General features: G+C 27.2%; 1 protein-coding gene across 8 annotated transcripts; it reads left to right on the top strand.

The window, feature by feature from the left end:
• The first annotated feature begins 148 nt into the window (after window positions 1–148).
• Window positions 149–19063, top strand: LOC107448687 (uncharacterized). Of its 8 annotated transcripts, none has more exons than XM_071186399.2 (3): window positions 149–1887; window positions 12300–12370; window positions 17496–18203. In XM_071186399.2, exons 1-2 carry the CDS (start codon window positions 399–401, stop codon window positions 12347–12349), a joined length of 1539 nt encoding a protein of 512 aa, XP_071042500.1. In that variant the 5' UTR covers window positions 149–398; the 3' UTR covers window positions 12350–12370; window positions 17496–18203. The 8 variants fall into 8 exon arrangements, 6 of the variants coding, with proteins under 6 accessions (XP_071042500.1, XP_071042501.1, XP_071042504.2 ...); XM_071186400.2 differs by having other exon boundaries at window positions 149–1869; XR_006225422.3 differs by lacking the exon at window positions 149–1887 and adding an exon at window positions 7020–8979 and having other exon boundaries at window positions 17496–19063.
• Window positions 19064–19388: the final 325 nt, after the last annotated feature.

Here is a 19388-nt window from a genome sequence, read left to right on the forward strand (position 1 = left end):
TTATCAAAATAAAAATTTAGTTTTGAATGTGAAAAATATTTATCATTTGCGGATCAGGCATAGACCAAAAAGCTAGGGAGAGCTGAAATTTGGTTCTTCCATACAATGACCAATTTGGATCTAGTTCAGCCATGATGAAAACGAAACTGCAAACAATATGGCTAGCATTAGCATTCCTTATGACGAAATAAACTTTTTCCTTTTAATTATTTTCCATTTCCATTAGAATTTGATTTTGTCTGTATATCTTATTTTAAACAAATATTTTCCCTTGATATTACTTATGAAGTGTTTCATAAATTTTTACCTCAGCTTTATTACATTATAAAAATATTTTTTTCTTGGTATAGCTCGATTGTTATAAACAGTGTTGTTTAAATGCAAATATTTAAATAAAAATGGAATCTGATGTTAGTAATGACAAGTCTGTGACTGAAGAATGTTATATTTGTGGTTTTGTGTGCAGTTCCAGACGTATGTTAGGACATATACGAAGTCATACGCACGTAGAGATTTTTGAATGTGAGATATGTGGAGATCGCTTTGCATCGAAAAAAACTTTGCAAAAACATTATATAACCCATAAGACACATTTTATTTGTGAACATTGCAATAAAAAATTTGTAGATCCTGAACGTTTGAGATCACATATATGTTTTAATCCTGAAGAAAACTATACTTGTGAAACTTGTGGTAAGGAGTTTGTTCATCAAAGCAGATGGATGAAACACATTGCTACCCATTCAAAAGATAAAGCATTTAAGTGTCAATATTGTTCCAAAGGATTCCGATATAAGCGAAATCTCACAGCTCATATAGCCAAGCATCCTGTTGATGAGGATGGTAATATAAAAATTGAGTCAACTGAGCAAAAGATCTTCACCTGTGATGTATGCAAAAAAGAATTTCCTAATAAAAGAAATCTTGAACGGCATCATTTGTCTCATACTGATGAAAAGCCTTTTATATGTCAAGTATGCAACAGAGGTTTTACTCTAAAGCATAATATGGAAGTTCATGAGCGTCTTCATTATCTTAATGAAAGACCACATCAATGTCAAAAATGTGGGAAGTGTTTCAGCCGAAGATCAAATTTAAAAGTACATTGTGCTATGCATTTGCGTCATGAGTTAGGCTTGCCTGCGCCCAAACAAAATAATGGAAAAGTTTTTCCTTGTGATATATGTCAAAAAAGTTTCATTTCTAAAAGAAACCTCATTCAACACCAAGTTACTCATACTAAAGAAAAACCCTATGTTTGCCAATTTTGTAACCAAAGATTTTCTTATGACTCTTGTTTAAAACGTCATTCTTATCTTCACACTGAAGGGGCATTTCGAAGAAGGCCTAAATATTCAAAAAATAGAATTGTTGTCATTGGCCCTGATGGTGAAATAGATACTAAGCCGTTTATTTGTCATGTGTGCCACGCTGCATTTAATGAAGAAATTGAATTAAAGGCCCACAGGAAAAGTTTTTGGCAAGTTCATAACTATAAGTGTTGCAAGTGCTTACAAGTTTATAAGTGTAAAAAAAAGCTTAAAGAGCATGAAAAAATCCATGACATTGGCTCTACTTCAAAACCAGTCGTTTGTGCTTTAAAAGTTGATGGTAGTAAAAGTACTGAGTCTGAAAGTGATACTATAGACACTGAAACTGAATGTGGAGAATCCAGTATGAACTCAGTTAGTTCTCTGAGAAATGAAACGAAAAATATTGAATATGAAAGTGACATAGTAGATATAGAAGAAGAAGAATCCTTTCTAAGTCTAGTTGTATGTGCTCCAAGTTTGGAAAATAAAAACATCGAATCTGAAAAGGATAGTAAAGGTGTTGAAATTGAAGATGAAGCCACGAGTTACACTAGCAGTGAGAATTATTTAAAAAGTATTTTAAATAGTTAATGTTTATTTTTAGCTTACATCAGATCGTGAGAAAAAATATATAAATAGTAATCTAATATGAATTGATATATCAACAATTTATTTAATTTTTATATTTATGAAATTATTGTTATCATGTATTGAACAACGATATTTCTTTTAATTGGTGACTTCGTAAATGTACTTCTTATTTTGAAGTGAATATGATAACAATGAGATTGCTCCCCCTACAAATAGTTATAAAAATTAATTCTCAATCAAAGGGTTTAAATAGTCATATTAAGCTTTATTGTTAAATTTTTAATCCTCATGTGTGAAAATATGAATACAGTAGAATCTTAATCTATTTTATGGAACGTTCATAGTGATTGATAGATGCTCTTAAACAGTGACTGCAGAGCAACATTATAAATCAAATAATAACTTGAAAGTGTATAAAAAGCTATAAAGATGTAATAGTCTTGAAAATTTATAAATTTACAAACCATATAAAAAAAAATCCATTTTAAAAAATTATTCATTTGATGGATAAATATTCACAATGCATAAGGATCACCTTTATTTATTTAAAATATTTAGAAATTTTGATTTTAACAGACTCTTTTTCTATTCAGCACAAACACGAAATTTTTGACATCTGTAATAAATTGCTGTTCATCTTCTGTAAGTTTGCAAAGTTGAGTTACTGTTTTTCGTCGAAAAATTAAAAAACTTCAATATTTTTTTATGAATGCCGGTCGAATTTCCGAATAATAGGTCCAGGAATCTGTTAGTTTCAAAAACTATCCAGATGATCATTATTAACATTATAAAAATAGCAATTGTGATGGAACTGTTGGAATAAGATGATACATATGGGAAAACAAAGATACAGGAACTATAGATTGAAGTTTGACTGTATTTTCAGATTGTTATATTTCTGAATGAACAACAAATTTATTGAATTTATATGTAGTTGTTTTTAAAATAATTTATTTTATTAGTTTAAATTATCTTCTAATCACCTCTTTTAAAAATTCTTAGCAAAATCAAAGCAATGTGTGACAATTAAAGCTTTTGATCAAATAATAGTTATATTCAATTTTGAATTACTTTCTTAAATAAGGTTCTAATCAAGGTTGATAAAAATCATTATTATTTTTTAATCTCGTGATGATTTAATGTAAAATAATAAAAAAATCCAGTTTTATTTTATTTAAATTGGATTTTCTTAAAAAAATTTGACTAATATTTTTTTATTTTATTCATTAGATTTAACTAATTTGAGATGTAATCAAGGGTGATTGTATTCCTGGTGTTTTCAAAAAATCAAATACTTATATTCCGACAAAATCCTCACGGAGCTCCACAAATCTAAAATTTAAATATTGAAATTTTCACAAAATCTCTATAATGTGACACTTCTCTTACCATTATTCCCTTTTTTTTCTTATAAAAAAAAACTATTCACCAGCAATATTTGTTTATTTATAAATTTTTTTTTGTATAGATTACTGAGAAAATAACTAAAAATGTAGCTAAGAAAATTTTTAAAATTGATAGTAGTTCCGAAATAGCATACTTTTAAAAAATTGTTTGCTTTAATAGTGGTTATATTTTTAATATTATTTAAACTTTGTATTTTAGGAAGTATAAATGTGATAAAAGTAGTTTTTGATCGCTGTATAACAACAGAATCTATGATGGAAGAGATATAATTATATATTACCACTTATATTAATGTATTATCTCTTAAAAATTTTGAATTACACATTTAAGTCATTTCCTTATAAATCCCAGTAGCACTTTGATAGCTTTTTTAATTATTGCTTTTGATATTTATATGGTTTCTAGTATACTGATATTTTTTATGGGATATTGTAGCATGTAAAATTCAAATCCTGCATTTAATGAAATTCATTCACTCTTAAGTTCACGTGTAGATACAAGCATTTTTACAACAATTATTGTTATTAATTTTCTGATGGTTTTTAATTTGCTAATATCAATATAAGATGAAAATTCAAATTATGCATTTGAGTAGCAATTTTTTGATGCACTTGATTTGACGGAATTCCATTTTTTAAATTTTTTTAGCAGTTGTTGCTAAGAATTTTTACATGCTTTTAAATTCCTAGTATTATAGTTTTTCATGATGATAAGATATCATTATGAAAACAAAATTCGAATAACTTCTTAACACCTCGTTTCTATGTTTACCCCCCCCCCCTATTTTTTCTACTTCATTACAATTGACACCATTAATACGATATTTATTACAACACACAAATTTCACTTTACAGTAATTACTTTTTACACCTCTGATTCGCTTGGTATCGTGGAAAATGCACATGTTTTTGTTGCATTTTGACTGTTACTGCTACTCATTTTACAGTGTTTAAAATTCCATTTTCTTTAAAAATAAGATTACAATACACAAAATACTAAAAAATCAAAGAATAAGTATTTTTTTTTTAAACTGTGAGATCACCACCCATAATATTGTCATACAAGTTATTTGAATATACATAAAACTGAATCTGTATAATGGAAATCTCTAAATAGATTATTAAGAAGCTACTTCTTTTGTATATATTTTGCATTAATAATTCTGCACATTACTTACATTAATCATCTGACATGTATTATTTTTTCAAGAGTATTTACATCATCTTTTCGTGTGATAATTCAATAATATCTTAAAATATTCTGACGAATAAGCATCATTATTCCATTTCATTATTTTTTATTCAATTCAGATCACGTGACTACTTATATTTAGTCTTTAAACGAAAATAAATATCAATGAATAATTTACAAATATATATTGATTCCTTATTCTCTTGGTAAACCTCATATGTTTTATTATTATCAACCTAATAAGTGTTATTGAACTTAAAAAATCATAAATTTTTGATATCTTTTATACTGTTTAAAGTATTTTTTAACTGATATAAATTTAAAAAAAATCTGGTGAAGTCATTTTTAAAAATAAAAAAGTAAATTGAATGAGGTTAAATCATCTCAGTCATGAAAATAGAACTTTTTCATTAAACCTTATTTGTTTAATGCATTAATATTTCTTTGTCAGTACCTGTTTGCACCAATTACAATTGCCAAAGAGTAAAAAGAATTTTGTACTTGTAAAAAATTTTAAAAAAAGTATGCAATTATTTGCTTTATCTGCTACAAGTTATTCCTTTTGAATATGTCTCCTTCTCTGGTTTTTGTTTAATATTTCCTCAGCCACTGCCAGTTGTCTTCAAAATTTGGCGTTCCCCCCCCCCTTTATTTAGTAGATAATCTCATATGGAAATCTTCCTTTTCCTTGGACAGAGTTGTTACTTAAACTATAGCCTTTTTCTTTTTTTTAGGATGGAGTAGTGTTATCATGAAATAAATTTCACTCTCCTATTAACTTTTGCGGAGTGGAATTTAAAATAGAAGAGTGAAATTTAGAACAAAGATTTCATTGTAATTTGCTGCCATTTCATAACACTAGCATATTAAATATAAATTAAGCAAGCAATTTAAAATTGTTGATAGAATATACAACCAAATAACACTATCACACATAATTTCAATTTTTTTTTTACACTATTTACTTGATAATTTGACTAAGTTTTCTAAAAGACGAACTTAATTATAAAATATATTAAATTTAATTTTTTAAGCATTTTTTCCTTTCATAATTTTGCAGCCTGTTTGAACTTCATGTCGCAATCAACACCTTCAATTGTGACATGAAAAGAGAGTCCTTCACTCTATAATCTGAAAAAGACATCTAGATGTTTTATCCTTAAGCCAAGCCTGGTATAGTTGAGCAGATTTTTTCGAATCCTTAGCTAAAATTACACAATTTCATGTCACGAGAATTTTAAATCGAAAATACATGTTTGTATTGTTCTTTTTTCACTATAATTTTAACACTATTTCTTTAAAAAAAATTTAATGTAAAAAAATTTACTATAGCCATCTTGTTGGTATCTGGCAAATATAAAGTAATGAAGATAAGCAATTTCAGACAGGTAAGTAAGAAAGCAATTCCAGGTCTTGAATGATTTTGAATCCCTGATAAAGAAATCTTTTATTTACATGTCATTAGCCTAAGTCAAAAAGTAAGTTGAATTTTAGCAGTGTGACAATGAGTAATTATGTAATTAAATAATATTTAAATTGTGTCACTTCTTGTATCTATTTTCGAGGATAAATATATAAGTTTTTAAATTTTTTTAGTAGAAATTGTCACTTATGAATAATCTTGCTTAGAGATAGAGAAATTTGACCATCTATCAGTCTCTTGTTTTATAAGTTGTCAGATTTCTGATGTTGCTATATTATTGACTTAAAAAAATCAATTAATAATATAAAAAAATTGTTCATTCTCTTGTTGAAATGTAAAATAAATAAAATGTTAGTTCTTTTCCATAGTTTGCCAAAGTTATAGGTTATATATTATTTTTTCAAAGCTAATTTAAAGTGAAACTTTGGTTAAAAAAAAATTTCTTTAAATTAAAAATGAGAAAGGGAAAATAAATTAAACTACCCTTGTTCTAAAGTTAGCAATATTACGTCTTGACTAACAAATCTTTTTCATGAAAGTGATAGAGAAGAAACAATAAATAGAATGAATGAAAAGAGGATAGTGTTACTCTTTTCTAAATACCTTTGTTAAAATGTTTTTTATTTATTTATAAAACTAATGTAGTTATTTATTGCATTTATTTTAGGTAGTAAATAATTAAAAGATATCGAAATGATTATTTTCCAAAATATTGTTAACTGATTTATGTTCTTTTAAAATTAATTTATAATATAAAAGTAAAGAAAAATGTTGTTTTAAAATATCATTTATTTTGCATACAATTTATATTATTTTAAATTCAAATGTCATCTGGTTTTTATATTTATAACTTAAAGAAACTTTTTCCTAAGTGTTTAAGATTTCGTAAAATTTGACATTCACTCTTTTATGAACTAAGTTAATGCAAAATGGAAACTAGCAGTCGTCTGCAGGTTTTAACTTGAAGACTTAAAACGCTTGTAGCTACCTATTTCTTCACAATTCAAGGCTATCTTAGTTGACCAATTAGCCTTAAGAAGTTCTGTTCCTTAACTTGGTCACATGACTTAAAATGGCCAATAAGCGATTAACGTTCGAAATGCGCATAACGTACGCGTAATAATAACAATATGGCTGGCATTAGCACCAGTTTTAGGGAAGGTGAAATAGAATAATAATAAATGGATACTAAAATATTGTTTTGAACATGAAATGAATCATTAAAGTTTGCTTAGAAATGGCATCTGGTAAAGCAGATACAGAGGAATGTTATATTTGTGGTTTTGTGTGCACCTCCAGGCGGATGGTGGCGCATATAAAGAGTCATACACACGTTGAGATATTTGAGTGTGAAATATGCGGAGATCGTTTTGCTTCAAAAAAAACTTTGCAGAAGCATTATATAACTCATAAAACACATTTCATATGTGAACATTGTAACAAAAAATTTGTAGATCCCGTACGATTGAGATCGCATATATGTTTTAATCCAGAAGAAAACTATACTTGTGAAACCTGTGGCAAAGAATTTGTTCATCAAAGTCGTTACATGAAACATGTTGCTACCCATTCTGAAGAGAAAGTTTTTACTTGTAAATATTGCTCCAAGAGTTTTCAACATAAACGAAATCTTACGCGACATATGACAACTCATTCTGAACACATAGAAGAAGGGCAACAAATAGACGAAATTGATCAAACCTACTCTTGCGACGTATGCAACAAAGAATGCTCTAACAAAAGTCAATTGGAGAGACATTACATGTCACACTCTGACGAAAAGCCGTACATATGTTTAGTATGCAACAGAGGTTTCAAATATAAAGGAGATATGAAGTCGCATGAGAAACTTCATTTTCAACAGAAAGGACCCCATGAATGTGCAAAGTGTGGGAAATGCTTTAGTCGAAGATCTAATTTGAAAGTGCACTATAATATGCATTTACGGCGGGAGTTGGGTTTACCTACCTTAACTTTTCACAATGGCAAGACATTCACTTGTGACGTATGTAATAAGAATTTCATTTCTGAAAAGGTTCTTACTCAGCATCAAGTTACTCACACAAAGGAAAAGCCTTATGCTTGTCAATACTGTGAGCAGAGGTTTTCTCACGATTCTTGTTTAAAACGACATTCTTATCTTCATACGGAAGGAGCATATAGAAAAAGACCCAAGTATTCGAAAAATAGCGAAGTTACAAGTGGTCCTGATGACGAAGATGATTCTCGGTCATATGTCTGTCATGTGTGCCAGGCTACCTTTGAAGAAGAAATTGAATTACGCGTACATAGGAAAAGTTTTTGGCGACTTCAAAATTATAAGTGTTGCAAGTGTTTTCAAGTATATAGGTGTAAAAAGAAACTTAGAGAACACGAAAAAGTTCACGATGTTAGCTCCACCTCAAGTCCACTTGTTTGTGCCCTAAGGGTCGAAGGTAGAAATGCTGAGTCGGAAGGTGACACTAGAGATGCTGATGTGGAATATGAAGAATCAAGTTCGAGTATTTTTATTGGCACTGTATCTATGGATAGTACTGAATCTGAAACTGACACCAGAGATGTTGAACTGGAAAGTGAAGAATCCTGCTCAAGTCAGACTGAGCATGCCCTGAGAATCGAGACTGAATCTGAAAGTGACAGCAGAGATGTTGTGGTAGAAGATGAAAATTCAAGTTCTAGCACTCAGAATTATCAAAGTATTTTAATTAGTTAATGTTTGGCCTATGTGATAGGAAAATGTATTTATCAAGTTTGATGTTTCTACTTTTGTTTAATTTTTATATTTTCTTGATAGTATAGTTGAACAATGATTTTATTTTATTTTGAGATAGTGTTAAGAAGATTTCCATATCCGCATTAGTAATTACACCAAAATAGTTATTAAGTTTTGGTAACTTCCAGGCAGTGGCATGCATTGAACTGATAAATAAGATCAGATAATAGGGTAAACTCAAAAGTAAAACTCTTATCTGCCGTCTGGCTAGCCACTATATATTTTTCTCCTGTATATCCTACTAGGTTGAACAACTAGGCATTATAAGTTGGCTTAAACAGGTACCAATATATTGAAATATCATCTTTTTCTTTAAATTCTTGCTCTTTTATTATTATTATTATTTTTTTTTTTAATTTTCGAAAGACAACTACTGGTATTAACATGTCCTGTATTAGTCTCAATTGGGCCCATAGTTATCAGTTTCAAATTACTTAAAGAGTAGAAAGAATCTGTTTTTTTTTTATCTCATTATGTATTGATTCTATCATTTTTGAAACATATATAAAGTACTTTGAATATCATCAAAATCTTGCTATCTTTGTTAAATGCTTTTAAGTCTGTAAATTGGGATTTTATAAACACTTATGCTACAAACCTCACTTTTCTTAATTATTTTCATTTTCATCCTTCCATAGAAGTAATGGTATATCTTTTTGGTTTTTTAAGTAGTTATAAATAAACATATCCACATTGATATAAGGAATAATAAAGCTCATTTTCATTGATTTATGTTTTTTCTTTCATTTTTGTATTCATTCAAAATGTCTTTTAGGTTGTAGTGATTTTATTTAATATTTCAAAAGCCAAGTACTCCTTATTTTGTTTATTTTCTGGAATCTTTAAAATTTTGTTTATATTTTTTAATGGGTGTTATAAGAAATATATTTTAGATGATAAATTGGAACTCTAGATGCTTTTAATCTAAATTGTTGGTTAGTTATTTAATTACATTAAACACAGTTTTACATTTAAATTAAGTTTTACTCTTGTACACTTTAGTTCTGTATTTCTAAAAAGAAAATATTTTGCAACTGTAGTTTTGTTGAGTACCAAATAATTTGACTAATTTAGATTCTCATTTAAATCTAATGAATAAAGCATTAAACCACTTTCATGTTTATTTAAATAAAGGGGATAGTGCCATAGCAAAATCTGTTGAGCCAATTAAAATCGCTGAGGCATCAAGGAGATTTTAAACTTACAATTTGAAAAGAAAGAAAAAAATCCATCTAGCGGTAGCTATGCGTTTTACCTTTTGAGTTGGTATCCTTCTGCGATTTTATGTTATTTCACAAAACTTGGCAATTATTTTGACCAATTTTAATACGAAAATATTCTGTTTTACATTTATTGATTAATTCTAAACTCAGGCAAATTAAAATAATTCTAAGACAAACACAATTTCAATCTTGCTGTTGTGAGATATCTGACAAAGGTTTTAATGAAGTTTAGAAATCACCCTCTGCCTTAATATGCCCTTTTTCAAAAATAAATATTAGAACAGTTTGAAAATTGCAATCTAGCTTAAATAATATTAGTTTTCAATGTATTTTAAGTGTGAATCCATTAATTTAAGTAATCCAGTAATTTTTAAATAAATGGATTAAAAAAGCAATAAATGGGAATGAATTTCTTACAAAATAAGATTATATTTTTCAGAATTTTATGTAATAATGTATAGTAAGACCTAATTTTGTAATTATATAAAATGATATTAATAATACTAAGTAAATCAAATGTTGTTAATACTACTAAATAACAAATTGTCTTCATAACTTATACACTGCAAGAAAACACATTAATTTTTTATTATTATTAATTTTTATAAACGAATTCTGTTAAGTATAAAACTCTAACCTACTTTTGAATAATATGATATATAGAATTAAAAATTCTGTGTATATAACTATTATAAATTAAATGAATTTTGACTGTCTGTTACTATATTAAATTAAAGCTAATCTAGGGAAACATTGTTAACAAATTGTATTGGTTATTTTAAGTTTCTTTTAATATTCTGAAAGAAATAGATCTCCTCTAGATGTAATGCCAACCTTGTTTCATATATTCTGAAATATTTTATGTCCTACATTTTTTTAAGGATGTTTATGTAAATTTTTTACTACATTTTATCCTTATGGCATACAATTCTCGAAACTTCAAGATCGAAACAGTAGGCACATAGCCGGTAGAGGTCGCTCCAAATAGGTAAAGTGCTTAAAATTGTTGGTGTACTACAGGAATTATTTTGTTTTATTGTTACACATAAGCAGGCTTCTGTGCTCATTATAAGTACCTTTTCTCTCGTCAAGTCCGTAAGTAGCCCTCGTCAAGTCCGAAAAGCGAATATCACTTAAGATTTTTAAAAGCAAAAAATTTTGTGATAAATATTTTATTTAACAAATTTTAGGTTGTAATATAAAATGTTTTCTAGTGCTGTACTTTATTTGAATGAAAGAGTAAGAAAACAAAAAAAAGTTTCTTAAAATATGTATGCATCAGGATTGGTAGGTTCACTTTCGGTAGATTAGTCAAAGCAGATCAAAATCGGTCGCTAAGCAGATTGCTAAAAAAGTTCTCACAATATGGCAAAAAGTAAAATTAACAAGGAGTTTTAACTTTGCACTGCTCTCCTGACTATGGGGACCATATTTCCCAGATTGCGGCTACCCCATATTTTGGGGATTTGAAGTTCGAATCTGTCGAGAAAAAGTTATGTTTCATCAGAGAAAGTACAGTTTTGTATCTGATTTTATAACTTAAAATATATTATCTACCCTAATTAATTATTAGATTTGAGGTCACCATCTTGAACTATTAAGATTGAGTCCCAGAGCAGGAACATTCTATCATTAGATCAAGTTATTTATTATGGTCCATTTTAAAAAATTTTTTTTTTGCGTAATGTACTTTAAATCTCGATGGGACCTTCAAAGCATGCAAAATGTGAATCTGACATCCAATAAAAATTTAGGAAATATCTTAAGCAGTATTTTTTATGATAAAACACAATTTGGCAATCAACTATTTATGAAAGTTAGTTTAACATATATATATACCTTCTTGTTTTTAGTTTTTTAATCAATAACTTAGTGCTGTATAATATACATAAAGAGAAATTTTTAGCATTATCTAGATTCTTTTCATCAGTTTAAAATATACTAAAAGTAAATTTAAAAAATGGCATATATTTAATTATCAAATTACCAATCAAAAAATCATTAACCTCTTAATTTAATTGATTAAAATTTTTTAGAAGAAAAAAAATTACGACAAGCTCTAAAATTTTCGATAAATGATTAAGCCCTATTTCTCCTATTCTTATAACGTTATGCCTTTTCTTTTAAACCCATTTGAAGGATATCGGAGTGTTGACTGATGTGTCATTTAAAGTTTTTTAAGAAGGGAAAAAAACTAGAAAATAAGAAATTTCATCTAGAATGCTTGATAATCAGGAGGCCTCTTAACGTTTCTACTTATCAAAGTCTTCTTATTTTGTCTCTTTATACCATTTTTAGTTAAAAATTTGTTTTGTTTGCTTATTAAAATATATTTTATGTATTCATGCAGATGACTAAAAAATTTGAAATTTTAATAGGAGTTAAAACTCGAGCACTTTTATGTTCAAAACCAATAACCTGTGAATAAAGGATGTGGATGTGCTGTATCGTAAGTTTACTGCTTTTAACTTTTGTACTGTCTAAGTTAGTGGTTCCCATATGATGTTTTGCAAATGTCTGGGATACCGTAGAAGAGTTAAAGCGGCTCTGAGAGTAAAGATTTTTTTAAAAAAAACTTTTTTGGGATATTGTAATTAGACCCAATTAATAATACATTATTTATTATTTCTATTGCCTTTATCACATTATAATTAAAGTTAAATGCCAAAGAGAAAGAAAGGAATTTTTTTTTTAAAATATATAATTTAACTATAATTATGAAAAGGCCATGCATTTGTAAAAAATTATAATCATATTCACATTGTGCTTTTCAAAAAACAATATTTAAAAAAAAAATTTTGAAAATGATTATTAGGGAATAATAACCATTTTAATGTTTATAACAGTTCTTTTATATAGCAATATAAAAATAAGTTTTTATCTAGACTAGATTTTTATCGCTCATATAATAATGAGCCTGACATAATTAACTTCATTAAATGACAAAGAATAAAATGGGTAGGCCATAATATCAGCCTGGATGAAGACTGTACCACAAAGAGTTTTTAATTCCAGACCAGTTGGCGCACTAAAAAAAGGCAGGCTGAACTTGAGGTGGGTAAATGGCCTAGAAAAAGACCTTTTGGTCTTAAAAACTAAAAAACGTTAGCAGGAAAACGGTTGGCCGAGAAAAAACTTCTTGAGAAGGCCAAGGCCCACCCTTGGCTATCAAGTCATTGATGATGATGAAGATTTAACTCAAAGACTTCATAGATATTTATGCTTTGTTAAATATAATATTAAAATCATAACTTCACATAAGTTAAATTTTTAAATTTGATGGTTTAGAATCTTATAATGGCTACTATTACATATTACTACCCTTCAGTATATCTGAAATCAAATTGGGTTAAAATTCATGCTTAATCGTTGCAGAGAGTAATATGCTGGGTTTGTAATGCTTCTTTGTTCCAGCAAAATTCGTTGAGTTCTCAATCTCAGATGACAAAGTCTGAACTTGTTGAATGCTTTGTTTTAAACTCGCTCTGCTTTAAACGATGACAAAATACCACCCAGTATCCTAAATAAGTACTCAACTGGTTAAGACTATTTTTTTATAATTATTCAAAATTAAAATTATTCTCTTTTTTTTCTTCAAATTTTTCTATATATTGCAACAACAAAATCTAAGCTATTATTATGTCTATATTATTATAAGATCTTAAGCTTAAACACTCATGATATATTAAAGTAAAATAACTCTAAAAATTAATAATGTATGTCATGAGCCAGGGGTCTGTCCAGGCCGAATTTACTACCGTTCAGCGATACCTTCACAAATTAAATTTTAGTTAAAACTAGTTTCACAAATTCAACTTTAGGAAAAACAGTAGTTTAACAAAATACGTTTTCTTAAAATTTAATTTTTGTATCCTTTAAGAAACGATAAATCTATATTTTTACCATGTTTTTGTATTGTTTTTTTTTTTTTAATATAATTTTTTATTTTTCACAAATTATGTCAAAATTTTCACAAAATAGGTACTTTTCAGAAAAACCTAGACAGACCCCTGTGAGCACAAAATACTAAAAGAAGACCAAATCAGCGAACACTGAAATGTATTTAGTTCAGCAGAAACAATACAATCAATATGACAGTGTTAAGACAAGGCAGTCGATGGGTCTTGACAGAATTATTTGACCTTGGTGCACTCTTAAAATTTCTAAAATCTATGAACACAAACACTAAATCTGTAAATCCACACTTTCACTATATCATGATTATTCGAGAAAAAAAATTTAAGTTTATGTTTATATTATTAGGCATTTCGTTGATGTCAGACTCATGCGTAGTTTAAATTTTTGACAAAGTTATGAAACTCCTATTTCGAATATCATTAAAGTCAGTTGCTAACTCCAGATTATCATAGGATTAATTCTAAGATATGTTGTTTTTTTTGCCACTCTGGATTTACTTTAGCATACAGTTGAATGTTGCTTAATACTTAATTAACATTATGTAATTGCCAACATAAATTGTATAAAAATGACCTATTATAATTTGCATAAAAACCAGAAGAAAAGCAAATTCTTTTTTATGATGTTGTAAACAACAACTCTCCTATTTAGTAAGAAACCACCATGACCATCATAAAAGATGTAAGCAAAAGTACCTACTGTTTAACAAAGGAATAATTTAAAAAGTAAAGTCAGTAGTGTTTTTTTATTTAAATTCGAGGGAAGAAAATGCATAACAAAATATAATTTGTCAAACTTGTTTACATGTTATAGGAATTAAAATCTGTAAATTAAATTTTTTTTCTATTGTAATTTGATATTCTGAAACTATGCATAGGGAAAAGAGGGGTAATACCTAGAAGCTAAGATTCAAGGGTCTGTTATAGAGCTAAACTGTTTGACCTAGGAACTTACATTTAATCAAGATATTCATTGTTTTGTTGCGTGCAGTATATAATTCACGAAAAGTCACTGATGTACTACTTTTTTTAAAGAAATTTGCAGAGAATTTCTTTATATAAAAACTGTCATTTGGTGTAAAGGCTCTTAAAAAATTCTTCAAAATATGAAAATAGAGCTTTTTGTGTTTTGAAGAAGGGGCCCATAACACCTTTTGTTTTGCTCTTGGTCTTGCCCCATTCTCCCGTACGCGTTTTAAAAGTGCATTATTCATGTATTTATTTCTCTGTGGAAAAATTAAAATTTATCTACTAAACTGAAAAGAAAACTTTATTTTTTGTTTCTGAACTTCAGAAAATGCATAAAGTAAGAATTGTATTCAATGAAGAAGCAAAAGTTTTTACATAATTTGAATAATCTTTTATTGTTCGCTAGCAATTTTTTCCTGTATTTTAGCGCACTTGTATAATAATGTGAATTTAAACATGTATATTCCTGTTTGAACAACACATTGATAATTAACATGTAAGAAATTACATTTATAACATTACTATGTAATATCACATTAATTACTATTATTTATGTTAAATTTCACAATGATTGAAAATAAAATTTTATGTGCAACAACTATATTTACTTTTTTAAATAAAATATGGCTCAATTGATTGTGATGCAAAAATGTAATGAAACATACCATAAGTACATGTTACTCGACTCATGTACATGTACTCGAATATCTAGCTAACTTAACTCTTAAGGACCGAATATATTAGTGTAATTTTCCCAAAGCATTTCAGGAAAATTTAATCTTTCTTATGTTGATAACTTATGAACTTGATGTTGATAATTTTAACATTAAGACCATTCATTTAGGTATACAAATCAATGATCAGCAATGAAAAAACTTAAACTCTAATTGAATGAAAACATGTAATTACTGTCCCCTCACTGAAACTCTTTTAAAACACATGAAGAAAATATTAATATTTTTCTCTGAATCAATAATTAATGATAAGTAAATATGTATAGGTAAACATTTTAAATACTATTTATTTTAAAATTTAATTGATATTTTTTATGAAAATAGATTGCATCCAAAATTTTGAAAAAATAAAAATAATTTTTACCTTTTTCATTAGATAAACATCTTTTGATCACTTATATTTTTATATTATCTTACCACAGAAGAAAAGTTTGTAAGAAAAATCATAATTTAAAAGAGAATTCTTGTTTAAAAACATGCTTTTGAGTTGGAGGACAGTAATTACAAAATGGGACAGTAGTAGAACAACACCATTTTTTTTTAAAAGATTTATTTTTTTCTTAACCACACCATAATAATATCTATAAATATTTAAAAACATGATAGATACTTTTTGTTTTACACTTAAATATATAGTTCATCCAAATTGTTTAAGGTTTTAAAATGGGTAAAAATTGGTTTCTAGTGGCATTTTTTATTTTTTTTTATTTTAATCGAACATAATCTCCTTTTTTTGTATACTTTGTGCTTGCAACCAATAAACCTTTTAATCCAAACAACCCATGAAAATTTCAGTTAATTCTTTACTTAGGTGGAAGTTTTATTCTTGATCTTTTTATCACTTATATTTAAGAAATTTATCTAAAATTTAGAAATAGCAAACAGTAGTTAAAATTGAAACTATAAATTCCTTTAGTAAATAAAATTGTTCTTTTTAAGTAACTAAATTCTTATTTATTCCCAAAGTTTTTTAAATGAAAATTGGCAAACAGAAGTCAAAATTACAAAATTTAATGTTGTTAAATTATAACTTAAAGCAATTGTGCAAACATTCTAAATTATTTAATTCTTTATAAGAGTGAAAAAGGAAAACAAAAATGTCAAATAAAAAGTTTAAAAAATAAAGATACAGTTAAAATTAGATTTTTTTTTTAATCTATTCAGTTTCACTTTACAAAGTTAACATTATAATCTTATAGATCAAACAATAGTTGGGATACAAAGCAGAATGCATTTATTAAACTTTGTAAACACTTCTTGATAGATTATTTTAGCTTTTTCTCAAAAAAAAAATTACTGATAATTATCAATACGTTTTTAAATTTTGAAAATTAAGTATTCTTATGTTTATTATTGTCAAATTATCTTCTTTTATTATTGTACAAAACTTCTTTTTTCTGACAAAACGTAATGTGAAATTAAGCTTTTTGGTCCTAAAAGAAATGGTACTGCGATTAAACTATTAATTTTGATGTCATATTTACAACCTAAATGTGGCATTTAATTGCTTGGAAGCTTTTTTGTTTGCATGCCTATGAACACATTAAGAATCAAAAAATGTATCGCTAAATGCTTAAGCTTAGTTACTTGAAACCAACTTGGAATCAAATCACGTCAAATATGGTGGGCATTTATATCAAACTTCATAATAATATCTGGCTAGAGAAAAGAAAATTTTAATGAGTCAAGTATAAAAATATTTTTTTCAAGAAAAATTTGACTAATTGAATTTTTATTTTTCTTGCCCTTTCATGATTTCCTGATAGCAGAAACTTGACTTGTAATGACCCACGATTCTATTTTAGAATAATTTAAGTCAATTAAATATTCATAAAAAGTACAGCATTCCAGCAACAGGAAATTATGGTAGCCAGTGGATGTTATGACTCCATTCTTACTTAGAATAAGCTCTGTCCTTTTGCCTGTAGTTTTAAGTATTTATTTTTCATTCCAGGTTCGCTTGGTTGATACCTAACTTGTCAGAGTTTTATCCTGAATTCCTTAAGGTACTGTATATATATATATTGAGAAAAATGAAGAGGTTGTTACTCTACTTGAATCTTTGCCAGATCAGTTTCAAAACAAGATCTTGCAAAAAGTCAGTGTTTTTAACTCAAAGCATGAAGAATACTGCTTTTTCCCTTTTTCTATCTTTGGCTGATTATTTATTAAAATTCCGATAAGTTATTTGTGTATGTATCTTTAATTATCACGAAGTGTAGTTGCCTGATATTTAATACTTATGCTTACAATCGAAATTAAATATGAACAGTTCAGAGGGTAAAATAATGAAATATTTTTGTTAATATTGCTTCATTATTCTTATGTTAAAGAATTATTGTTTTGCTTGCATTTTGTATTATTCTTATAAATATTATTTCAAAATTATTAAGTTGTTCAACATTTTATTGTTTTGCATACTTATTTTTATGACTGTTTTGCATGCATTTTAATGTTTTGATAAATATTTTGTTTAAATATTATTTTGCTGTCTTCCGATTGAGTGACAACTAATAAAATCAGTGGATTATGTACTCTGCCGCTTTTAAAGATTAAATTTACAATATGCATGCTAAAAGCATCTTTTAATGAAATCATCCATATTTTTTTAATGAAATCATCCATGCTATTTTTAAAAATAAAGATAATCCAAGTTTTTTTTATTTTGCTTTCCTGGTTATACCTTCCACATTTCTTTTCAAAATTTATAGAGTAGTAAATTTATACCATTCGTTATCAAAAAGCACTTAAATTGTACCATCCATGATTAAGAAGAACTGAAATTAATTGGTGCATATTACATATCTTGAAAAAGATTTAAAGATAAGATTTAAGAAAAAGAGGAAATGAGGTTGAAAAAATTTAAATACATAAAATTATATATTTATTAATAAAGGGGGATTAAATGCCCTGCTTATTCAATGAGGTAAACTGTAGGACCAAATGATAACAGTTCTGTTAAATTGATTTGCTCTGTTCTCAGTACAAAAAGACCAGCACATAACTCAACAAATCTTTTTAAATTTTATTACAATGTAAATTTTTAATTTTCTATTTCAACACTCAAAATATGAATTTTTTTTAAATAATATCATAACAAATTTAAATGATAATAGGTAAAATGAATAATATGCATTTATTTTAATTTTAGTATAAATATATGTTTGCATATTAATGAATGTTGAAACTTTCTATAATGAAAGGAATTTTCTCTGCAGTAATCACTGTTTTAGGGATCTGAACAGTGTGAGGCATTCACAACAAATAACAATAGTAAAGCAAATTGAAGGATTAGAATGGCAGTGCAAAATGTAAGTCTCATAAGGATACATAATTAGATTTAAAATGCTGTTAGTGCAATTAAAAAATTCTTGATTTTGAAATATTTGTAATAATATTTTTTGACTTACTGTCTCTATCATGCTACCTAAGCATCTAAAATATCGTACCCAAATTTCTTACATATTTCCACCATACATTTTTTAATATGTACTATTTCAAAATAAAAAATATGAACTTAAATAATTGTGGTTGTCTTTGAATTAATGTATTTCAATTCCTTTTTAGTTTTTATAATCAGTGAGACACTTTTAACTAAAAATCATTGTGAATCATCAAAAAAATGTAACTGATCACTCTGAATAACTTTTGGTCTAATGATCAGATTTACATGTTCAATGTTACATACTCAATGGTTCAAAGGGATACCTCAACTATTCTAATAATTAGCGTATACGATATTTGAAGTTACGAAATCAGACACAACGTACACTTTTTGACGAAATTCCGATTTCTGACCTTCAAAATGTGTGATGCAGCCACAATCTGGGAAATATGGTCTCCTCAG

This window comes from Parasteatoda tepidariorum, chromosome 9, assembly GCF_982258835.1.
Source record: "Parasteatoda tepidariorum strain Cologne lab strain chromosome 9, Ptep-v5.0, whole genome shotgun sequence".
Lineage (NCBI taxonomy): Eukaryota > Metazoa > Arthropoda > Arachnida > Araneae > Theridiidae > Parasteatoda > Parasteatoda tepidariorum.

Coding starts and splice junctions, on each gene's coding strand:
- LOC107448687 (XM_071186399.2), top strand. CDS start 399: ATGGAATCTGATGTTAGTAATGACAAGTCTGTGACTGAAGAATGTTAT. Junction 1,888..12,299: donor CAGTGAGAATTATTTAAAAA/GTATTTTAAATA, acceptor AAATTTTAATAG/GAGTTAAAACTCGAGCACTT.